Source organism: Siniperca chuatsi, linkage group LG23 (assembly GCF_020085105.1).
Source record: "Siniperca chuatsi isolate FFG_IHB_CAS linkage group LG23, ASM2008510v1, whole genome shotgun sequence".
Classification (NCBI taxonomy): domain Eukaryota; kingdom Metazoa; phylum Chordata; class Actinopteri; order Centrarchiformes; family Sinipercidae; genus Siniperca; species Siniperca chuatsi.
Genome location: NC_058064.1, coordinates 22,450,748 through 22,470,322, shown reverse-complemented (window position 1 = coordinate 22,470,322; position 19,575 = coordinate 22,450,748). Strand labels below are relative to the sequence as shown.

The 19,575-nt window shown below is 39.2% G+C and overlaps 1 protein-coding gene across 3 annotated transcripts in view; it reads left to right on the top strand.

The window, feature by feature from the left end:
• The window catches only part of arhgef39 (Rho guanine nucleotide exchange factor (GEF) 39), a 98,824-nt gene that overhangs the window by 28,105 nt on the left and 51,144 nt on the right, over nucleotides 1–19,575 (top strand). For all 3 annotated transcript variants that reach the window (XM_044186453.1, XM_044186452.1, XM_044186451.1), the window contains exon 6: nucleotides 15,832–15,902. In XM_044186453.1, coding sequence (XP_044042388.1) covers nucleotides 15,832–15,902 — 71 coding nt within the window. The remainder of the gene's footprint in view (nucleotides 1–15,831; nucleotides 15,903–19,575) is intronic.

The window sequence follows — 19,575 nt, the reverse complement described above, 5'->3', positions numbered from 1 at the left end:
CCTTTAAACATTATGTTGGGGGTTGGATGAAAACTGTCCTCAGATCATAAATACCATTATTCTGGTAAATAATGTTTAAATAAAATTTAAAGCACAGTCAAGAACTGCGGTATGTCAAGCAGGGTAGCAGGGGAAATAAGTGGTTTGGACCCAAACGCAGATGAGGAGGCAGAGCAGGTGCAGTTCAATGATTTAATGATAAGAAAACACAAAAGGCTTAAACGGATTTCAGGTAGTCCAACAGAGACCAGAAAATTAAGACAGGGAGCAGGCAAAGTCCAAAATCCAACATCCATGCAAGGTCCAAGAGAAACTGAAGATAAGGCCAAAAGAATACACAGGAAACCAAGGTCGGGACGCTTGACGAAAGACAAAGGGCACACAGGGGTAAGGGCTAGAAAGCTTGACACATAGATACAACGATGATCTGACAAAGAGACACACAGACTAAATACACTCGGGTGAAGGGAGACAACGAGACACAGGTGAGACTAATTAGGGTGGAGCAAACAATCAAAACTGGTGGGAAAAGCAAGCAAAGACAGGAAGCAAAATTTCCAGACACATGAGGGAAGGAGAGTCTTAAAATAAAACAGGAAATAACCATGACAGAACTAATCTAAATCTAAAATACATATGTGTCATATGTATTTTTTTGCCTGTATTAATAATAATAAAAAAACAAACAAACACCAAGACTGCCCCAGTACTCCGAGCTTCCAGTCCCGGCAGAGTCAGCTAATAAGAATGCTAAGTTAGCTAACTAGCTAATGGCAGGTAGTACAGTTATCAGCAGTGCGTCGGTAAGTGACTTCCTGTGTTACAAGATAAAATGTCCGTGTTGCAACAATCCCGATACGTTCATCACGGGCAAGGCGCAGCTGCTGAATACAGTTTGAGGTTATTTTTCATTTTTTTTTCAGCGACTACCCGAATAATGAAAACCTGGTCAACTAAGACTCCTCCCATCAACTAACGGTTTAGTCGACTATTATGGGGCAGGCCTACAATACACCTTACATGTCAACATGTCAAGTCTCACATTTTACCTGTAAGATGTTTTAGTGTCTTTGATCATCATCTGTAATGTGAAAGCATCAGATTTGCACACAAGAACCATATAAAGTGTGCATACCATGGATGTATTAAGGAGAACTGGATACCATGTTCAAAGATGACACCCCATTCATTGTTTTATTTACTGGGACATGAATCCATACAGCGTACTTGAACTACCAAGTTCAGAAGAATGACACTAAAAAGTTATCAAGTGTATCACTGCCTGTCTATACTATTATTTGTGTGCCAGAAGACATCATTTTCTGGGGCATTTCTGATTCAGTATCTTAAATAAAAATTGAGGAAGTAATTGATTTGTTCTAGTCACACTTTTATCATTGAAAAAGTAATTGCAGCTGAATCGTATCAAATTGGCTTGGAATCGCAGTCTGTCGAATCTTTACAAATATATCTGTGTGGTGACTGTATGGGATCGTAGACTGTGTATCTAGATATGTATCAAAAATGTCGGTAGAGGTAGAGATACAGACCCTTACTCTGAACTGCCACAGTAGAGGAAGCGGTGCCAGTGTTTTCTCTAGTACGGTGAAGTTGCCGGCTGTGGCTCAGAGGGTTGAGCAGGTCGTCCATTCGATCTCCGGGTTTGATCCCTAGCTGCTTCTTTTACATGTGTCCCTGAGCAAGGCACCAGTGCCTTGAATGGTAGCTCACTGCCATCGGTGTGTGAAGGTGTGGGTGACTAGCTGAATGAGAAGTAAATTTACCATCAGAGTATATCATACTTCTCTGCCCACCTTTTCCATAATTTTCTCTATTTCGGTTACACTTACCTGTTACCTGATTTTTAGTCAAGATTGGCTTTATAAAAGTGTATTACCTGTTATCCTGTTTTCCTGTGTTGTTCTGTGTACAGTGACAAAAAAAAGAGATGCTTTGACTGACAACCGCAGATTTCTCGACTGATGATTCTAATCATTAAGGTTCATGGGGCAGCCCTAATTATTTCCCCGCAATATATTCACTTAAAACAGTTTGATTCCAATTCTCACACTGATTTAAGTTGACTCGTGCAGCTGCGCACAGTAATTCAAGCTTCAGTCATTCTGGAGTTTGATTAAAAATGTTTTATAAATGTCCATATTGACACAGAGTTCCTCTCTCTTTGAGTAAATCCCTGTTAGTCACTGTTTCAGAGAAAGATAAGATGCACTTCACGATCACTTCATATTATATTTTAATTGCTCAAGTTTGGACACTGGAGTATCTCTTCTGTATTTATCACGGATGTGAATTCCTTTCCTTTTAAACTATTAAATTTGAGTAATTACCCACAAGCCCATGCCATGTTCACTAACCCATGCAAGAGCCTGCCAGGGCCTCTTGACTCTTAATTACAAATTTGAATCCTTAATACACGTATGGGAAGCAAAATAATTAGACAGATATTTCCTCCATCTCCTTTTTCTTTACTGACGTGTGTGCAAAAGCCCAAATGACCTGACATGTCTGCCAGGAGAGAGTGAGAAAAAAGCCTGCATATCATCGGCACATTATAAAGAAATTAGCAGCTCCTGATGCCGCGGCGGCAGGCACATCCCTTCACCAGCGCATGCTTTCTAAAGCTGCATTTTTCATTAGAGTATCTGAACTGTTATAAATATGGTTCAGATTACGTTATTGTCTCATTATCTTTTCTTTGCTTTGCTGCTAATGAGCGTGACAGGGCAGCTAAACGAGTTCCGTTTACATTATTTGAAATGTGCCGTAATAATGCTCATTAGAGTGTTCTCCTTTTGTTACACAGTTGTTTTAATTAGATTTTTATCCCCACTCCTTAATAAGAACAAGGGCATCCATCGCTAATAATGCCTGTAATGTATTTGTTATTACAAGATGAAACAAGAAGAGAAATAAGTTAAATTATTTCTCCTTTTAAGTGTCTCTTAATTGAAGGATTCTTAATTGGAGCTTGTTTGGCTTCCGTTTAATTTCTAATGAGTAATGGACTACAAGAACAATGCCCTCCTCCTCTTCCTCCTCCTCCACGCACAGACCGACCACTGTGCTAACCTGCTGTTCTTTAGTTCAGTTCCTGCAAATTCATAGTAGTGCAGCACACAAACTCTTGACCAGGTTAGTTTCAGGCCAAGCTTTCAACCACACCTTATGGCCTTCCTCAGAGGATGGAGTTGCTCAGTTGTCATGGAGATAGTTTAGTTGTTATCACATGAGCTAAGAATGAAACTTCAGTCTTGTGATAACAGGTGATTGAATATGGGGGGACATGGTAACCTCTGTCTCTGTTCAAAAATGGTCTTGGTGGGGATGTGAATGTCCTTGATCTTTCTCTGTCCATCCACTGACTCCTGGTCCATGACCATGACCTCTTCCAGTGGATGCTGTAAGCGGTTTTGCTCTTATGTTCAAATACAGCTTATGTTGTTTGTTTCTGGTGTTCATTCAGTCTCTCGTCCAGGATCCTTGCCGTTTTATTGATGTAGTGTGGTGTTCTCCACAGCTTTGATGTCGTGATGATGTCATACACCACTCCAGTCTTCTTCTCAAGTGGGGTCCTGTCTTTAAGGTGTACCAATTGTAGTGGCAATTTCTGCGGAATAAAGAAACACTCAAGGCAATCACTTGTCTTTCTGTAGGTTTACTTTAAGCGTCTGCAGACGGACTCACAGCAGCAGTCCGTTTGTTCTTGCCATTACACAATCAAGTGTATTATTTGTCACATGTGAAATGTAATTGTAACCAGCAGAGAAACCAGCCCCTGGGATACTTCTGGTGGCCCCTGTTGAGTTAGCAGTGTCCTGGTTTTAAGTCAGGTTAGGATTCTCATCATCCACTCATTGTATCCATTGATCTGGAGTATCTGGAGCACTTGGATATACAGTAAACTCGTTGAACTTGTGCACCTGACCTAGCACTTTGCGCTAGTCTTACACTGTTAAAAAAGAACCCGTAGTTAAGCTTGACAGTTCATTCTTGGCCTTGGAAATAGCAGTTGACAAAACAATCTAAAAATGTCAAGAACCAAGAACCTTGTGGAACTCAATGACTAACTTTGGCGTGCGCGGAAGACCCACTAACATGTACAAACTGAGATCGATCTGATAGATAGGATTTAAACCAGCTTAGTGCGGTTCCTTTAATGCCAACTGAATGTTCCAGTCTCTGTAATAGCATGTGGAACGCAGCACTAAGATCTAACAAGACAAGTACAGAGACTAGTCCATTGTCTGATGCAATTATAAGGTCATTTGTAATTTTCACTAGTGCTAGTACTTCACTAGTCTCTGTGCTATGATGCACTCTAAATCTTGACTGAAAATCATCAAATAAACTATTGTTATTTAGAAAGTCACACAACTGATTGGTGACTTCTTTTTCATGGATGTTAAAGAGAAAGGGAAGGTTAGATATAGGTCTATAGTTGGCTGAAATGCCTGGATCAAGAATGGGATTTTTAAGAAGCGGTTTAATCACAGCTACTTTAAAGGACTGTGGTACATAGTCTGTTAATAAAGACAGATTGCTCATATCCAGTAACTAAGTGCTAACTAAGGGTAAAATGTCTAAAATGTAAGGTTGGTAGGAGCAAAGCAGTCAAAATATATATCAGGTTTTACAGTTGTTTCTAAGGTTCCTGTGTTTGAAGATAAATCGGTACCGGTTGAAGGCAGAACGTGATGAATTTTTTCTCTAATAGTTAAAATTTTATCATTAAAGAAGCTCATGAAGTCATTACTACTGAGGGCTATAGGAATACATGGCTCAATAGAGCTGTGACTCTGTCAGCCTGGTGACAGTGCTGAAAAGAAACTTGTTTTTATTTTCCTCTATTAACGGTGAGTAGTAAGCTGCTCTGGCATTACGGAGGGCTTTCCTGTATGTTTTAAGACTATCTTGCCAGACTAAACAAGATTCTTCCAGGTTGTTGGAACGCCATTTCCTTTTAAGTTTTCGTGACGTTTGCTTTAATTTGCGGGTTTGGGGGTTATAACATGGAGCTAACCTTCTTTGTTTTATTATCTTCTTTTTTAGAGGGGTGATAGAATTGAGTGTCGTTCACAGTGAGCCTGCAGCACTATCAACAAGATGCTCAATTTGGGAGGAGCTAAAATTAGCATAGGAGCATAGCAGCGATTGCTTCCTTAAATTTAGCTACAGCACTAGCAGATAGACATCTAGAGTAGGAATTTTTGCCTAATGGCATGTAGTCCAGAAGTAAGACTTGTTTTAAGTTGTTAAATAATGGTCCAATAATGAAGGATTCTGTGGAAAGACTATTAAATGTTCAATTTCAATGCCATATACCAGAACAAGGTCGAAGGTGTGGTCAAAACAGTGAGTGGCTTTATGTACACTCTGACAAAAGCCAATCGAATCTAATAATGAGATAAACGCAGTAATAAAGCTATCATTTTCAACGTCCACATGAATATTGAAATCACCTACAATAATTACTTTATCTGTTTTAAGTACTAAACTTGATAAAAAAACTCATATAATAATTCAGAATATGGACCAGGAGCGCGGTACACTGTAACAAATAGAATTGGATGTCGTGTTTTCCAGGTTGGGTGTGAAAGACTTAGAACAAGGTTTTCGAATGAGTTATAATTTAGTTTAGGTTTAGGGTTGATTAATAGGCTTGAGTCGATGATGCCTGCAACTCCACCTCCTTGGCTGGTGCCTTGAGGAATGTGAGTATTAATATGACTGGGCGGAGTGGATTGATTTAGGCTAACATATTCTTCATGACCCAGCCAGGTTTCAGTAAGATAAAATAAGTCAATGTGATAATCTGATATTAAATCGTTCACTAGTACTGCTTTAGATGACATCAGAGATGAGAGAGATGAGATCAGATTGCTAGATATGAGAGCTGCTCCATCCAAAGTGGGATGAATCCCATCTCTCCTAATCAGACCAGGTCTTCCCAGAAAGTCCACCAAACATATCATCACTGGTCAGGTTTGGCAGAGGCCCAGAGAAAACTACAGAGTCCGACATTATCTTTGCATATGTACACACCAACTCAACATTAACTTTCTATCGATTGGTGTAATTGGGAGTTGTTACCGCCAACGTGAATAACAATCTTACTGTATTTACATTTATCCTTAGCGAGCAGTTTTAAATAGGATTCAGTGTCGCCGGCTCTGGCTCCAGCAATACATTTGACTATTGTGGCTGGTGTCGCTAACTTCATGTTTCTCAAAATGGAGCTGCCAATAATCAGAGTTGGTTTCTCAGCAGGTGTGTCGCTGAATGGGGAGAACTTGTTAGAAACGTAAACAGGTTGGTGGTGAACCATGGGCTTCTGCTTTTGGCTATGCTTCCTTCGGACAGTCACCCAGTCTCCCTGGTTTTCCAGCTGCTCGGCAGCTTCCGGGAGACAGCTAACAGGAGCTTCCTCTGGTCGGTCCACTGGCTACTGGGGGCTGGCTAACTACAGCAGCTAATGATTGAGTTCCCATGGTGCGTATCCGCGTTTCCAATTCACTAAGCCTCGCCTCCAGTGCTACAAATAAGCTACATTTATTACATTTACCATTATCACTAAAGGAGGCAGAGGAATAGCTAAACATTTGACACACAGAGCAGGCGAGAGCAGGAGAGTGAGAGGGAGAGAGAGAAGCCATTGCTAGCTGCTAAGCTAAAGAACGGTAGCTAGCTAAACTGAATAGTGTGTAAACTTTGCGATTAGTAAACTATGGGTTGTTAAAAGAAGGAGTGCTTTAGTAGAACTAGTGTACGTTTAAAGGTATAACATATTGTTAGTCACTATAATAAAGAATTGAACAAAATTAACTGTGATGAGCTAGAGCAGCAAAAATACGCTACTAGTAATACACAAACACCAGTGACCAGAAATGAGACAATACGCTTACCGCAGCACGTCAGCACAATTTGAATGTAATGCAACGTGTATGAAAATATTTTAAGCATGTATTAATGTTGCTGGGATTTACAATGGTTAAAAGGGGGCACCCACTTCTGTAGGTGCGATCAATTAATTATGGCTATCAGAATTATCAAAGATAATCATAAATAACTTCAATGAAGTCCTCGGGCACACCACTCTTCTTAAAGAAGAGAAATTATAGCTAATTAATTAATTCATTCTCATAAAATGCACTAAACTATCAATTTGGAACTCAGATTAATAATTAAATGAATAACTATAACCAGAATTACCACCAATAGCTAGTAGGTTGAAGGAGTTGGAATTCAACATAGAAGAAGTTGGCAAATGACTCACTCTTGTGCAACATTAAAGAAGCCAGCATAATTATACACAAACATTTATTTAAAAGATAAACAAAGGAAAAACATACAATGCGAAGTCTAACTCTAAATACTAAACTACAGAAAAGTTTAAGTTACCCTCTGCCATGTGTGTGTGGTTGTGTTCAAGTCAAATTAGAGGTGTATGTGTGTGGTCTGTTTAGGATAATGGTGCCAAGTTAAAAGGAGTTAGTTAGCATGCAAAAACTCTGTCTGTGTGAAGAATAACATAAATAACATCAACTTAGCATGTGGCTACCAAATTAACCGACAGATAACACGTCACAACAACATAACCTCAGAAAAACCTCACAACAACATAACCTCAGAAAGACACATCAGTACATGTACATCATCAACTAAACAGTCCTGTTCTTAGCCAAGTACACTGTTACTCTATACTATACCCAGTTGTTACGTTACCCGTCCGTGGGAGGGAAAGAGAGGTGGCTTTGGTGCTGCTGTTACCTGGCAGTCAGTCTGTTGTAGATGAGCCAAGATGGGAAGAATGGTTGGTTCAATAGCGGTGACATACAGCAGGCTCCCTTCCAGTCAAGATGGTGGTGAAGCTAAGTGAAAAAGCTAAGTGATTTCTGATTCTGAGCAATTTAATTATAATGACTTGATGAACACAACTTTTGTCAAAATATAAGACAGAGTTATGTGGTTCATTTGAATTTTGAGGACTTTTAAAGCACTTTGTTAAAAAAGGGGCTATTTTCATGCTGTTCCATTACTTCATTTTTAATGCTGCTATACCAGCTGCTATAACAAAACAAATAACGATCGGTATCGGCTGTGTATCAGACGATATTGTAACCCAGGTCACAAAGAGTTAACAACATGGAAATGCCTTAGCCAGTTAGAATGCCAGTCCGCAGCACTGTCACTGGGTGACACTGCAGGGGGAGGTCCTGCTGCTGAACTGCAAAAAAACGTAATAAAACAGTAAAAACACAATATAATGCTATCAAATTAGAAGAGCAACAGCCTGTATTTTGTTGTACGCTTGTAGATGTGTGAGAGGCCCTGCTCACTGAAACCTGCACTAGATAAGCCTAGAGCTAACAAAATTAGTATTAAGTGATGTGCAGTGCAATTAGCCGACTGTTGCTGAACTCAGCTAAAGTAAAGCTGTTTGGCAACTCAACTCGAAAGAATATAAATCTTGACATATAAAGTGTTTAATTGCTCAATGTTTTCTTTGATTTGTAAAGCCAAAGAAAGTCATGTTTTGTCAGGTATTTTATTTCATTTGTATAGTGAATCTGATTTTAAAAGAACAAAATACAGCAAGTGTCAAGTACAGTGGCCTAGTCAAAGTCCTGACCTGAATCCTATTGAGATGCTGTGGCAAGACCTTAAAAAGGCAGTTCATGCTCGAAAACCCTCCAATGTGGCTGAATTACAACAACTCTGCAAAGATGAGTGGGCCAAAATTCCTCCACAGCGCTGTAAAAGACTCATTGCAAGTTGTCGCAAATGCTTGATTGCAGTTGTTGCTGCTAAGGGTGGCCCAACCAGTTATTAGGTTTAGGGGGCAATCACTTTTTCACACAGAGCCATGTAGGTTTGGATTTTGCTTCCCCTTAATAATAACAACCTTGATTTAAAAATTGCATTTTGTGTTTACTTGTGTTATCTTTGACTAATATTTAAATTTGTTTGATGATCTGAAACATTTAAGTGTGACAAACATGCAAAAAAAAATAAAAAAATCAGGAAGGGGGCAAACACTTTTGCACACCACTGTATATTAGGGTGCACCCGGTCAGAAAGAAAAGTAGTTGAAAAGAACTCAGTAGCTCAAAGCCCAAAGAGAGTGGCAAAAGAAATAATTTGTTTTTGAATTTAAACAGGTATCTGTGGAATTCAGCTATATATACTAAACTATATACTCAACTATATATACTATACTATACTATTTAATTTTTATAAAATACAAGGTACCAGTTCATAACTCTTTGTCTTGTGTGGTCATTGAATATTGCAAATAGCCTTTTGTTCGAATCTGGTATCCTCTGATTCTGGTCCAGTATAATTGTAATCTATGCTAACTAAGTATTGATTTACGGCATTACCTTAACTACGAGTAGTTTTAGGAGCCGTGTACTACAATATGGCTCATAGACTATCAGCAATTGGTATTGGCGGCAAAAAACGTAATTGGGGCATCCCTAATATTTTCCCAAATATTTCTAAATACACTACCTCCTCCAAATGCTCAAAATTCAGCATGATCATAAAAATTCTGACTCAGCTCCCCATTTAGTAAACTGATGTCATCTTACAGGATTACTGGGTAATGAAGTCTTCAAAATTCAGTCAAGCAAGCACGTTGCCGAATGCAGCTTGAAGAATCACCATTGTGTTGTTATATTGGGGCGACAGCAGGTCGTCCACCAATCGGAAGGTTGCCGGTTCGATCCCAGCTTCCCCCCAGCCTACATGTCAAAGTGTCCTTGGGCCCTCGGTGTGTGAGTGTGTGTGAATGATTAGTTTCTTTCAACTGAGCAGTTGGCATCTGCCATCAGTGTGTGAATGGGGTGAATGTGATATGTTGTTAAAGTGCTTTGAGTAGTCAGTAGTCAGAAAGACTAGAAAGGTGCTATATAATTACAGTCACACCATTTACCATATTCTCTACACACAGTACGTACTACTACATTGTTGTCATTCTCCAACACAAGTCTCATCCCACTCACATGGACCAGTAGCAGTGGTGTACAGTCTGCTAGCATCACTAATGGTCTCTCTCAGTGGCACCACAATGTGTCTAAAAGAAGCCCAGACTGCACAAAGAGAGGGCTGCAAAGGCAGACAGACAGTGGAAATCAATGTCAATTGTCAATGCACTTCAAGGTCACATCATCCTAGTAAAAAGGATAAAGATTTCTGAGGAAGGTGAAGCTCTTCACAACTGTTACTTTAGATCAGTGGTTCTCAACCTTTTTTGGGCCAATGCCCCCCTTATCCATTATCAGGGTCCCTTACTGCCCCCCATCAAATATAATGTAGGCTAATTGTCTTCCCTGAAAATTGATGTTGATTATTATACTGTGTTTAATATTATATTATTATTCGCATTATTATTTATATTATATATGTATTATTTATTTATTATTTATGTATATTCTTCTTATTCTAATTATTATGATTCCGCAACGGTTAGAAATTTGACTGTCAAACTTTAATTAGGTGTCGTTATTGATCACAAATAGCAGCCAATCATAAATGCCAAACAAGTAGCTTTATTATTAATTGTTCCAATGGAAAACAAGAGCAGCCTACCAAGGAAAAAGTCTGAGGCTACTGGAAAAAAGCAGGATTTATCTCAACTTTCGAAAAAGAAATAAACAAAATTTCTTTGAACGTTAGTGTGAGCCCTGCACTTGGTGATTCTCTGCCAGTTTCTTCACCACTGCACAATGTTTTTACAGTTGTTAAGGAGGGGGGCACCCACTTGTGTAGGTGCAATCAATTAATTATGGCCATCAGAATCAAAGATAGATCATCAAAGATAATCATAAATAACTTTAATTAATAAAGTCCTCGGGGGCACCACTCTTCTTAAAGAAGAGAAATGATTGATTGATTGAGTCTCATAAAATACACTAAACTATCAATTTTAGAACTCAGATTAATAATTAAATTAATTACAATAATTACCATTAATAGCTAGTAGGTTCAAGGATTTGGAGTTCAACATAGCAGAGGTTGGCAAATGACTCACTCTAGTGCAACATTAAAGAGGCCAGCTAGAGGTGCAAACTAGAGGTGTATGTATATGATCCATTTAGGATAACGGTGCCATGTTAAAATTAGTTAGTTAGCATGCCAATACTCAGTCTCTGTGGAGCATAACATAACTAACATCAACTTATCATGTGGCTACCAAACAGATTAACAGGTCACAACAACAAAACCTCAGAAAAACACATCAGTACATGTACATCATTAACTAAACAGTCCTGTGCTTAGCCAAGTACAGTGTTACTCTATACTATACCCAGTTGTTATGTTACCATCTGTGGGAGGGGAAGAGAGGTGGCTTTGTTGCTGCTGTTACCTGGCGGTCAGTCTGTTGTAGATGAACCAAGCTGGGAAGAATGGTAGTTCAACTGTGGAAGCGTCTTTTGCTGTGCAGTGTCTGCTTGTAGAGATTGGATGAAGCCGGTCACTCAGTCTGTGGTTGACTGTGGTTAACTTGCTTTGTGCTCCTGTTAGCATGTGAAGTTAGCTGGCAGGCTATGTGCAATAGCCCTTTGCACTAAACTTGTTGCAAAGATCTAAAAGGCCTTCGCAGCACTTTGGTATCAGGAGACTTCGGTTCTGCTGCGTGTTTCTGCTCCGAGCAGATCACACGGCAAAGCCAGGAGGAGAGAGTTCAGGTGGGTGTCTGCTGGTGAGCAGGGCGACAGCCACGGGCTGTCCGCCGCAGTGAAGGATTCCAGGAGAAAGAGAGACAGAACAAAGCATGGCTGACCTTTTTATTGACCTAGTGACATCCGGTTCACAGGTCAGACTAACCCTAACCCTATGTCGACAAGATGCTCCTGGATAGCGGGCTCACATTCGGTCACATCCGCCTGAATGGGCTGCACCACCTAGTCAGGAACATCGATGTTCAGGAGGTCCCTGAAGCGGATCTCCATGTCAGCCTTAACCATCTGTATGAGCCTGACTGCAATGAGTATAACAAGCAAATTGTTCTCAGTGCAGATTTTTAGACTATCCGATTTTGAACTGGTTACTTTATTGCTAATTAGTCTACTAATTCATGTTTGTTTATATTTATAATGCATATATATAGGCCTAGGGATGCCCAATCATGTCTTTTTGCGGCCCATACGATTGCCGATAATCTATGAGCCATATCGGCTGTAGCTTAGAGGTTGAGCGGTTCGTTGACTAATCAGAAGATCAGCGGTTTGATCCCAGCTTCCCCCAGCCCACATGTTGAAGTGTCCTTGGGCAAGATACTGAACCCCAATTTGCTTGCGAAGGCTGTGCCTTTGGTATGTGAGTGTGTGTGTGGCATCTGCCATCAGTGTGAATGACATGTAGTGTAAAGCGCTTTGAGTGGTCAGAAGACTAGAAAATACAGTCCATTTACCATATAGGCCGATACTGATAGTTTTTTTTGTTAGCAGCTTGTATAGCAGTATTAAAAAACCAAGTACTGGAATACCATGAAAATAGCCCCTTTTTTAACAAAGTGCCTTAAAAGTCCTTGAAATTCAAATGAACCACATAATGCTGTCTTATATTTTGACCAAAGTTTTAAGTCATTATAATTAAATTGCACAGAATCTGAAATCGCTCAGCTTTTTCTTTTCTTTTTTTTTTCTTTTTTTTCCTGATGCGTCACTGCCTATCCCTCTTCTTTCTTCCTTGCTTGATGAGCCCATTACTGAAAACTAAATATGCCAGGGAAGTGTAAATTTAATCCAGCATGGCTGGAAATTGATCTTTTTACGATTGGCTTCTGACTGCTCTGTTTTTTATACTGACCTCTGACTCCTCACTCCTCCTAACTGGCCAAGTGATCAACAACTGCTAGAATAAAAACAAGGCGTAACTACCTAGTCTGTTGCAGGCCACATTTTGCCCTTTGTCGTGGCTTAAAAACGGACGTCCAGACTGAAGACTTTAAAGTTCACAACTAGACAAAACTGTTTTAGAACGCTGCAGAGAAAAGTTGCAGCGGTGTAAACTCCCCTGTCTCAGCTGGAATCAAGCTGACTGATGGCTTTACTGTGACTCAGCTTGTCAGGTGGCAGGTATCTTGTTTTAGAATATTGTTTTAGAAAAGTTTTTTTATGTTTATTATGATTGTATAGTTTGTGTTAATATGCTTTAGTAACGTTGTATGCAGTCATGCCAATAAAGCCACTTGAACTGTATAGTGTTAACTTGTGTGTCTGCGGATGATAGACGCTGAGTTGCTTTCATGGGAAGTCTGACAGCAAATATCCCTCTTGTAAATTTGTAACCACGGCGATAACACAGCGTTCATGATGTATCCTTGGGAGAAATTAATGCTTTCAAGAGGAAGAAACTCTTAATTTTCTCCACGGGGAATACCAAGGAAGAGAGCATCCATTTTCCTGAGTTGACACAATAGGCTAAATGCCATGTTGGTGAAACTCTGAAGTCCCGTTCCTATGAAGGCATTGTGGAGCTGCGCCACAGAAAGCTGACAGAAACACTGAAGTAAATAGTCTTTGCTATACCATCCATCTGGTCTTGTTGCATTGGTGTAAACTGGCAGGTTTTAGAATGTTGCAGACCACCTTCTATTGCAAGTTTAAGCTTGTCTCGTTTCGAATCTTTGGTGTAAACTCGCCTTAAACAAGCTCGCCCCTTTCAAAAATATTGCTTCCAGTGCCCCCCGATGTTCTCTGAACGTGCCCCCATTGAGAAACACTACTTTGGACGGAAACTGAAATTGGAACAATAAATGACTCAATTTAACCACAAATGAATTGCATTTTCTGAACTGTACGGTTTAAGTATAGCTTTTCTTTTTCATTCTCTTAATGAAGCTGAATGTATATTTAGTTTTCACTTAACTTTTACACAGTGAAGTGGCTGTCTGTAGTAGGGGTCGACCGATATTTTTTTTTCAGGGCCGATACCAAGTATTAATAGTCAAGGAGACTGATAACCAATATACATTTGTAGTAAAAATGAAATCTTAGTGTCAAATTTTAGAATCACACAAACTCCAACACAAATCTTTGTTTAAATGTCTTTAAGAATATGTTTAAATAAATGCTGCAAAAGAGAACTTTTCAACATTATCTTAAAAATAAGCGCATGGTGTTCTCAGCAGCAGAGAGAGAAAGTTAAAAGAGGCACCGCAAGCTGACATATGCTTAAATTATCACAGCACAAATACACTTCATTTATTACAGCAAAACAGCTTTGGAAAGCCTTTAAGTTGGTTTCAATTATTTAAATGTTATATATTAACAACATGTGATAACAAGGAACCTGTCATTCAAACCTAGACTGCCTCATTATATTATATTATAAACAGTATGGTCTAGACCTGCTCTATATGACAAGATCTTCTGTTATGATTTGGCACTATATAAATAAAATTTAATTGAATTGAAAAATGTAATTGAATTACTAATGACTACTATAACTGAATATCTACAATAGCAATTGAAGTGACTATTCAACTGATAACTGTAAACCAAATATGCAGTCCATGTATAGATCAACACAGGCCTTAGATGCAGTTCCATTACGTCTAAATTCTCGAACAACAATATCCAATACCACTCTACAAGAAACAGAGTCAGAGACAGCTTCAGGACATCAGTAATGTTAGCTAGGAATCGTGGGTTGACACTGAGAGTATGTAGTTTGCTAGCTAACCCGTTAAGTAAAGGGCAACAAATGCAACAGAGTTTCATTCACAACGGAGGCGAAAGCATAGTTGACATTACATTTGCTAAACCTAACGTTAGTTAACTTTCTACCACCAGTTACCATCAGCTACCTATAACATGCAAAAACACCAACTCATACAGGTGAGTAATTTTACGTTCGCAATATGGTAGCTAACATAACTTCCAGTTGCATTGGCACCAACATTACTCAAAGAAATAGCTATCGCTATCGCTATATAAACAAACTCAATTATCACGATGTTTCATTCACTGTGATATAGAGCAGTGATCGTGCTGAGCAGAAGGTTTGCAATGGAGATGTCCACCAGCATCAGAAACTTAATTTTCAGTTCAATTTCATTTATATAGTGCCAATTCATAATATAAGTTATCTCATTGCACTTTTCCTATACAGCAGGTCTAGACCGTGCAGACATGTGAGAAACCCACCACAAGCAAGTACTTGGCGACAGTGGCAAGAAAAAACTTCCTTTTAAGAGGCAAAAACCTAGAAAGTGTAGAGAGAATGTGGAGACTATCCATTACTTTGATTATCCATCAATTACAGTGTTGCAATGTAAAGTGTAAAATGCAAATTTCAGCCAGGTTTTTGTTTGATTGATTTCATCAGATGTTTTAAAGACATTTTTTAAATGATGATGGGGTCCATTTTTAATGGTTTGTCTCAGGTCTTGATTCATTCATTTATAACTTCTAGATGGAGTAATAGTCTCGTCATGTTATTGCTGTATCTGTCAGAGGTTGTCACCATCAACACTACTTCAAAGCAAAACCTTGTCTCTCCATCTGCATCAGCCAGGAGCTTAAATCAGACTGTGTGTACATTTTCTGGCCTGTTAGATTCCTCTGAGGTGCATTTTGTAAGGCACTGCTGCTGTTCCTGCATCCAGTCTGCAGTGACAGGACGAAGAATCTACTGTTCAACAGTGGCTGTGGCTCAGTTAGTGGTTGGGCTACATGAGTAATATCAGTCTCTCACTTACTTTCAGTATGTTTGTTGTTCCAGTTTATACTTTTTTCTTTTTCGAGTGCTATATTTAGATAGTGAGCACAAAGTGACCTTGATTATTTTGTTTTCTCACAGGTATAAACATTTCCTACAGGACCTGACTGCCAACACAAGTCCAGACAACCCAGAGTTTCAGCAGATTTCAAGTAAGTGTCTTTTCCGATCGTGTTGCTGCTTCAATAATCATTTTGCCGCGTTTCAAGGAAAATATCTGCATATTAACCCTGAGTGCTTTTATTGTGGAGCAATGTATCTGGAGCTGCACACTCAAATTTGCACACGTGTGAAGCTGAGGTTGATTTTGTCACCTCTTCCTCTTCCAATCTGTACGGATTGTTGGGGTTTTTCAGCAAAAGCAACTTAACAAGTGATGATGCATCACTAGTCACAAAGACCTTTAGACTTCTCACTCACAGTGGAACAGATTGGAGAACAGGAGAGTTAACCAAAGCTGTACAATTATAGAATGTAAGGCCAGTCCTCCAACAGCAGGGGGGAAAAAAACAACAACAACCTGTGAAGACTTTCATCGCACCAGTCAGACTCTGTCATAGTGAAGGACAGCCCTCATTATATTCATTTGAGGAACAAAGGAAAGTGCTCTCTATCCCTTTCATTCCTCATTTGTTGTTGTCACAGCAGTGCTCTGCTAGTAGAGAAATGAAAGTGAGGCAAAGCTCAATATGCATGTAAGTTCTAGTTTGATGTGGATTTTGACATAATTAATTGAGAGCGGATCAGAGGATATTAAGCGGGAGCTTTATTAATAAATAAAATCTTCAACATCAACACGAATCACGATAATGACTAATTTCAATCGTCAAATAAATAGCGAATCTGACTCAAGTGCGAATATACACAAGGAATTATTTATGTGTATCAATTAAAATCTCATTGCTGGTGTGCTGCCTTTGCTTACAAATTAAAACAGCCCCTGACTCTAAGATGAAGGTACATATCTAAATGTACTCCACCATCGTCTCTTCCTCTTCTCATTAGAGATCCTTTTTTTAAACTCTGCTGCTTTTTATTGGGGGTTGGGTGTGTGTGTGTGTATTTGTGGAAAAACTTCCTATAGTCAGTCTGGTTGTATTGTAAAGGGAATTATTTAACAAAAGAAATTCCAGACAAATTACATTGTATATGATTAAGCAAACTAGCAGATCACAAGAGGCTTTATTGTTGTTGTTTTCTCTTGTTGTGCTGCTCTGTGTCTCCCCCCCCTTCCCTCTCAGTGCATTCAGGCTGAATTTAATTGTTGTAATTGCAGTGCTTCAGGAGTTTTCATCAGCCTGCTTTAATATGACACTCTAACGCCTAACTCCGCTGTAGTAACCATAACCAAGTCTGACCTGACTAGAACCTACTCTCCAACTCTGTCAGAGATTTAACAGAAAAAGTTAACAGTCCTCATCCCCTGGTCAAATACTGTCCAAATAGTGAATACATGGAATAATGAGCTGAATAATGGAATGATGAATAATGAAGAAGAAGTGGAAGATGTTTTCAGAATGTCTAATGGACTACCTCGGCCAGAACTCAGCCCAAGAATACTGTAATTAGGAGTTGTTGTTTTTCTAAAACAGGCAATAGAAAATATTCCAAACATGTGCAACAAAGAGAAATAGTCTACTCGGATGCCTTGTTTGGTTTACATTGTAATTGTTGTGAAGTTAAGTGAGGCAATTAGGCCGTGTTTATTTTAGTGTAGTCAAGTCGCCCTGAGGATCAAGTTCATCCGCTGAGTTTTAGTGCTCAGAACAAAAGCAGGAAGGTTGAGCTTGAAATTAGAATCTGTCTCTTTGTTGTTATTTTGGACGCGTTAATGATGTAGTTTTACATCAATTATTATGGCTGGCACACAGTAATTGGATGCTTCTGTCTATTTTGATGATTTGCCTATTTGTTCTGGGGCAAAGATTTAGAATCTTTGTACAAAAAAGTAAGGAAGGTAGTGTAGTGTTAATTCAACTTCAAGGTGCTGTAAGCCATCATTGAATGAAAGTGTTTGATCAGTAACATGGTCTCCAAGTCCCTCCACTGTGAGTAAACAGAAAATAAATTTTCTGGTATCCCGTTCGCACTTTATCTAATCAGGAGAGAGAGCAAAGAGGTGGTCCTCTCTGTGCATTAATGAGCAGACAGCAGAGCTACAGTATGACTGACCATGGCTGAACAGGTGAAGCTACCTATTCCAGCGCTCCCAGGAATGGCTTACGCCACCAAATATGCAAAGCTAATGAAGATGGCTGAGAAAAAAAAGAACAAAAGAAAGCTACCGGAAAAAGTCTTTCATAACCCGCATTTACATCGGTGTGGTCTGTGACCCCTGGAAAAACCACAAAGGTTTGAGGGGGTTGATGCACAGCTAGCCTTTCTGCTCCTGGACAGGTAAGCATATTTTACTCTACAGTAGGTATATGGATATTTGTTAGCCAATTTGTTGGTGTTTTTTCTAATAGCTAACGTTAGTTTATAACTGCCTACACTGTAAAAAAAAAAAAAAAAAAAGCCTGTGAAATCCACAGTAATTTGCTGTGTTTGTGCACATTAAATTACTGTATACTATTTCACACTAGAATACTGTGTATTCATTCGAAAATTACAGTAATCAAAGAGTTACTGTGAAAATCAAAGTAATCAAGTCACTACTGTAGAAAATCACAGTAACAAATTATGTACTGTAATGTTATTTTTAGGTGGCTGTTGCATTTAGCCATAGAGCAATTGTTATAATTCAGTCGTAGATTTTATCTGTGTGAAAATCTCAGTGTGCACTTTTATTCTACTAAGGCCATGTGTTTTAACACCCGCTCTTTGTAGCTCAGGTGTCAAAGTGGTCCAATGCCAAGTAGCATGGAAAACTTATTTAAGTGTGTTGTTTAGATGTAAGATACGATGTTTGCATATGCTGAGCTGTGAAAAGCATAACAAAAAGTAATATATTTGGGTGTCGTGACCCGGTCCTTAGCAACTGTCAGCTAAGCTATTTTAATTAGATTTACTGTAAACCTTTATGCATTATTGGTGAATATTAAAATGAGCTTAGTATGTACGTGTCTGTGATGATCAAAGTGGAAAATCAAAGCAGTGTCTTCCTCCAGGTAATATTATTCTTTTCTGAGCATGGGAATTACAGATAGCTAGCATGCATAAGCACAAGGTTCAAGATGCTCCATTGTAAGTTTTGCCCACATAAATCTCATACTGTTTTGGAATATGTCACGCTCAACCAGGCCATGCAGGAGTGCAGTAGAGTCCTCATTGACGTCTTCAAGAGCAAACCCTCAAATGAAGTTGCCAAAAAAATCCTGTCCACTGAAGAAGAAAAAGAAGAAGTTGAACCCTTTGTGATTCAACTCCTCCTGGCACATGTCTGAGAGGATCGGGATGGACTTCTGATCCTTGCAGATGTAAGTACAAGTACTATAGTACAAGTAAGTACTATAGTACAAGTAAGTATCTGTCTGTCTGTTGTAGTACATTATTGTTCTAGATTATACTATGGACAAGGCTTCCCCAGTGTCAATCCTGCTACTGGAGGATCCTGGTTTTGAAATCAGTATCAATGATCACCGACATCATACCCAGGAGTTTTTTAGAGAACCCTATAACTGTTGGGACCACTGGCACTCCACGATTTGATTCCTTTATTTGTGGGACTTTAACTGAACTTTTATTAGGACACCGCATGCTCTTTTGTTCTGTAAACAAAGGAGAGCCATTGAACTCAGTCTCCCACAATCGTCCAGGTATTCACATGGAGGTGTGAACCCAGCTCCCAGCTACCATTGGTCAGTCTGACCTGTGACCTGTGAT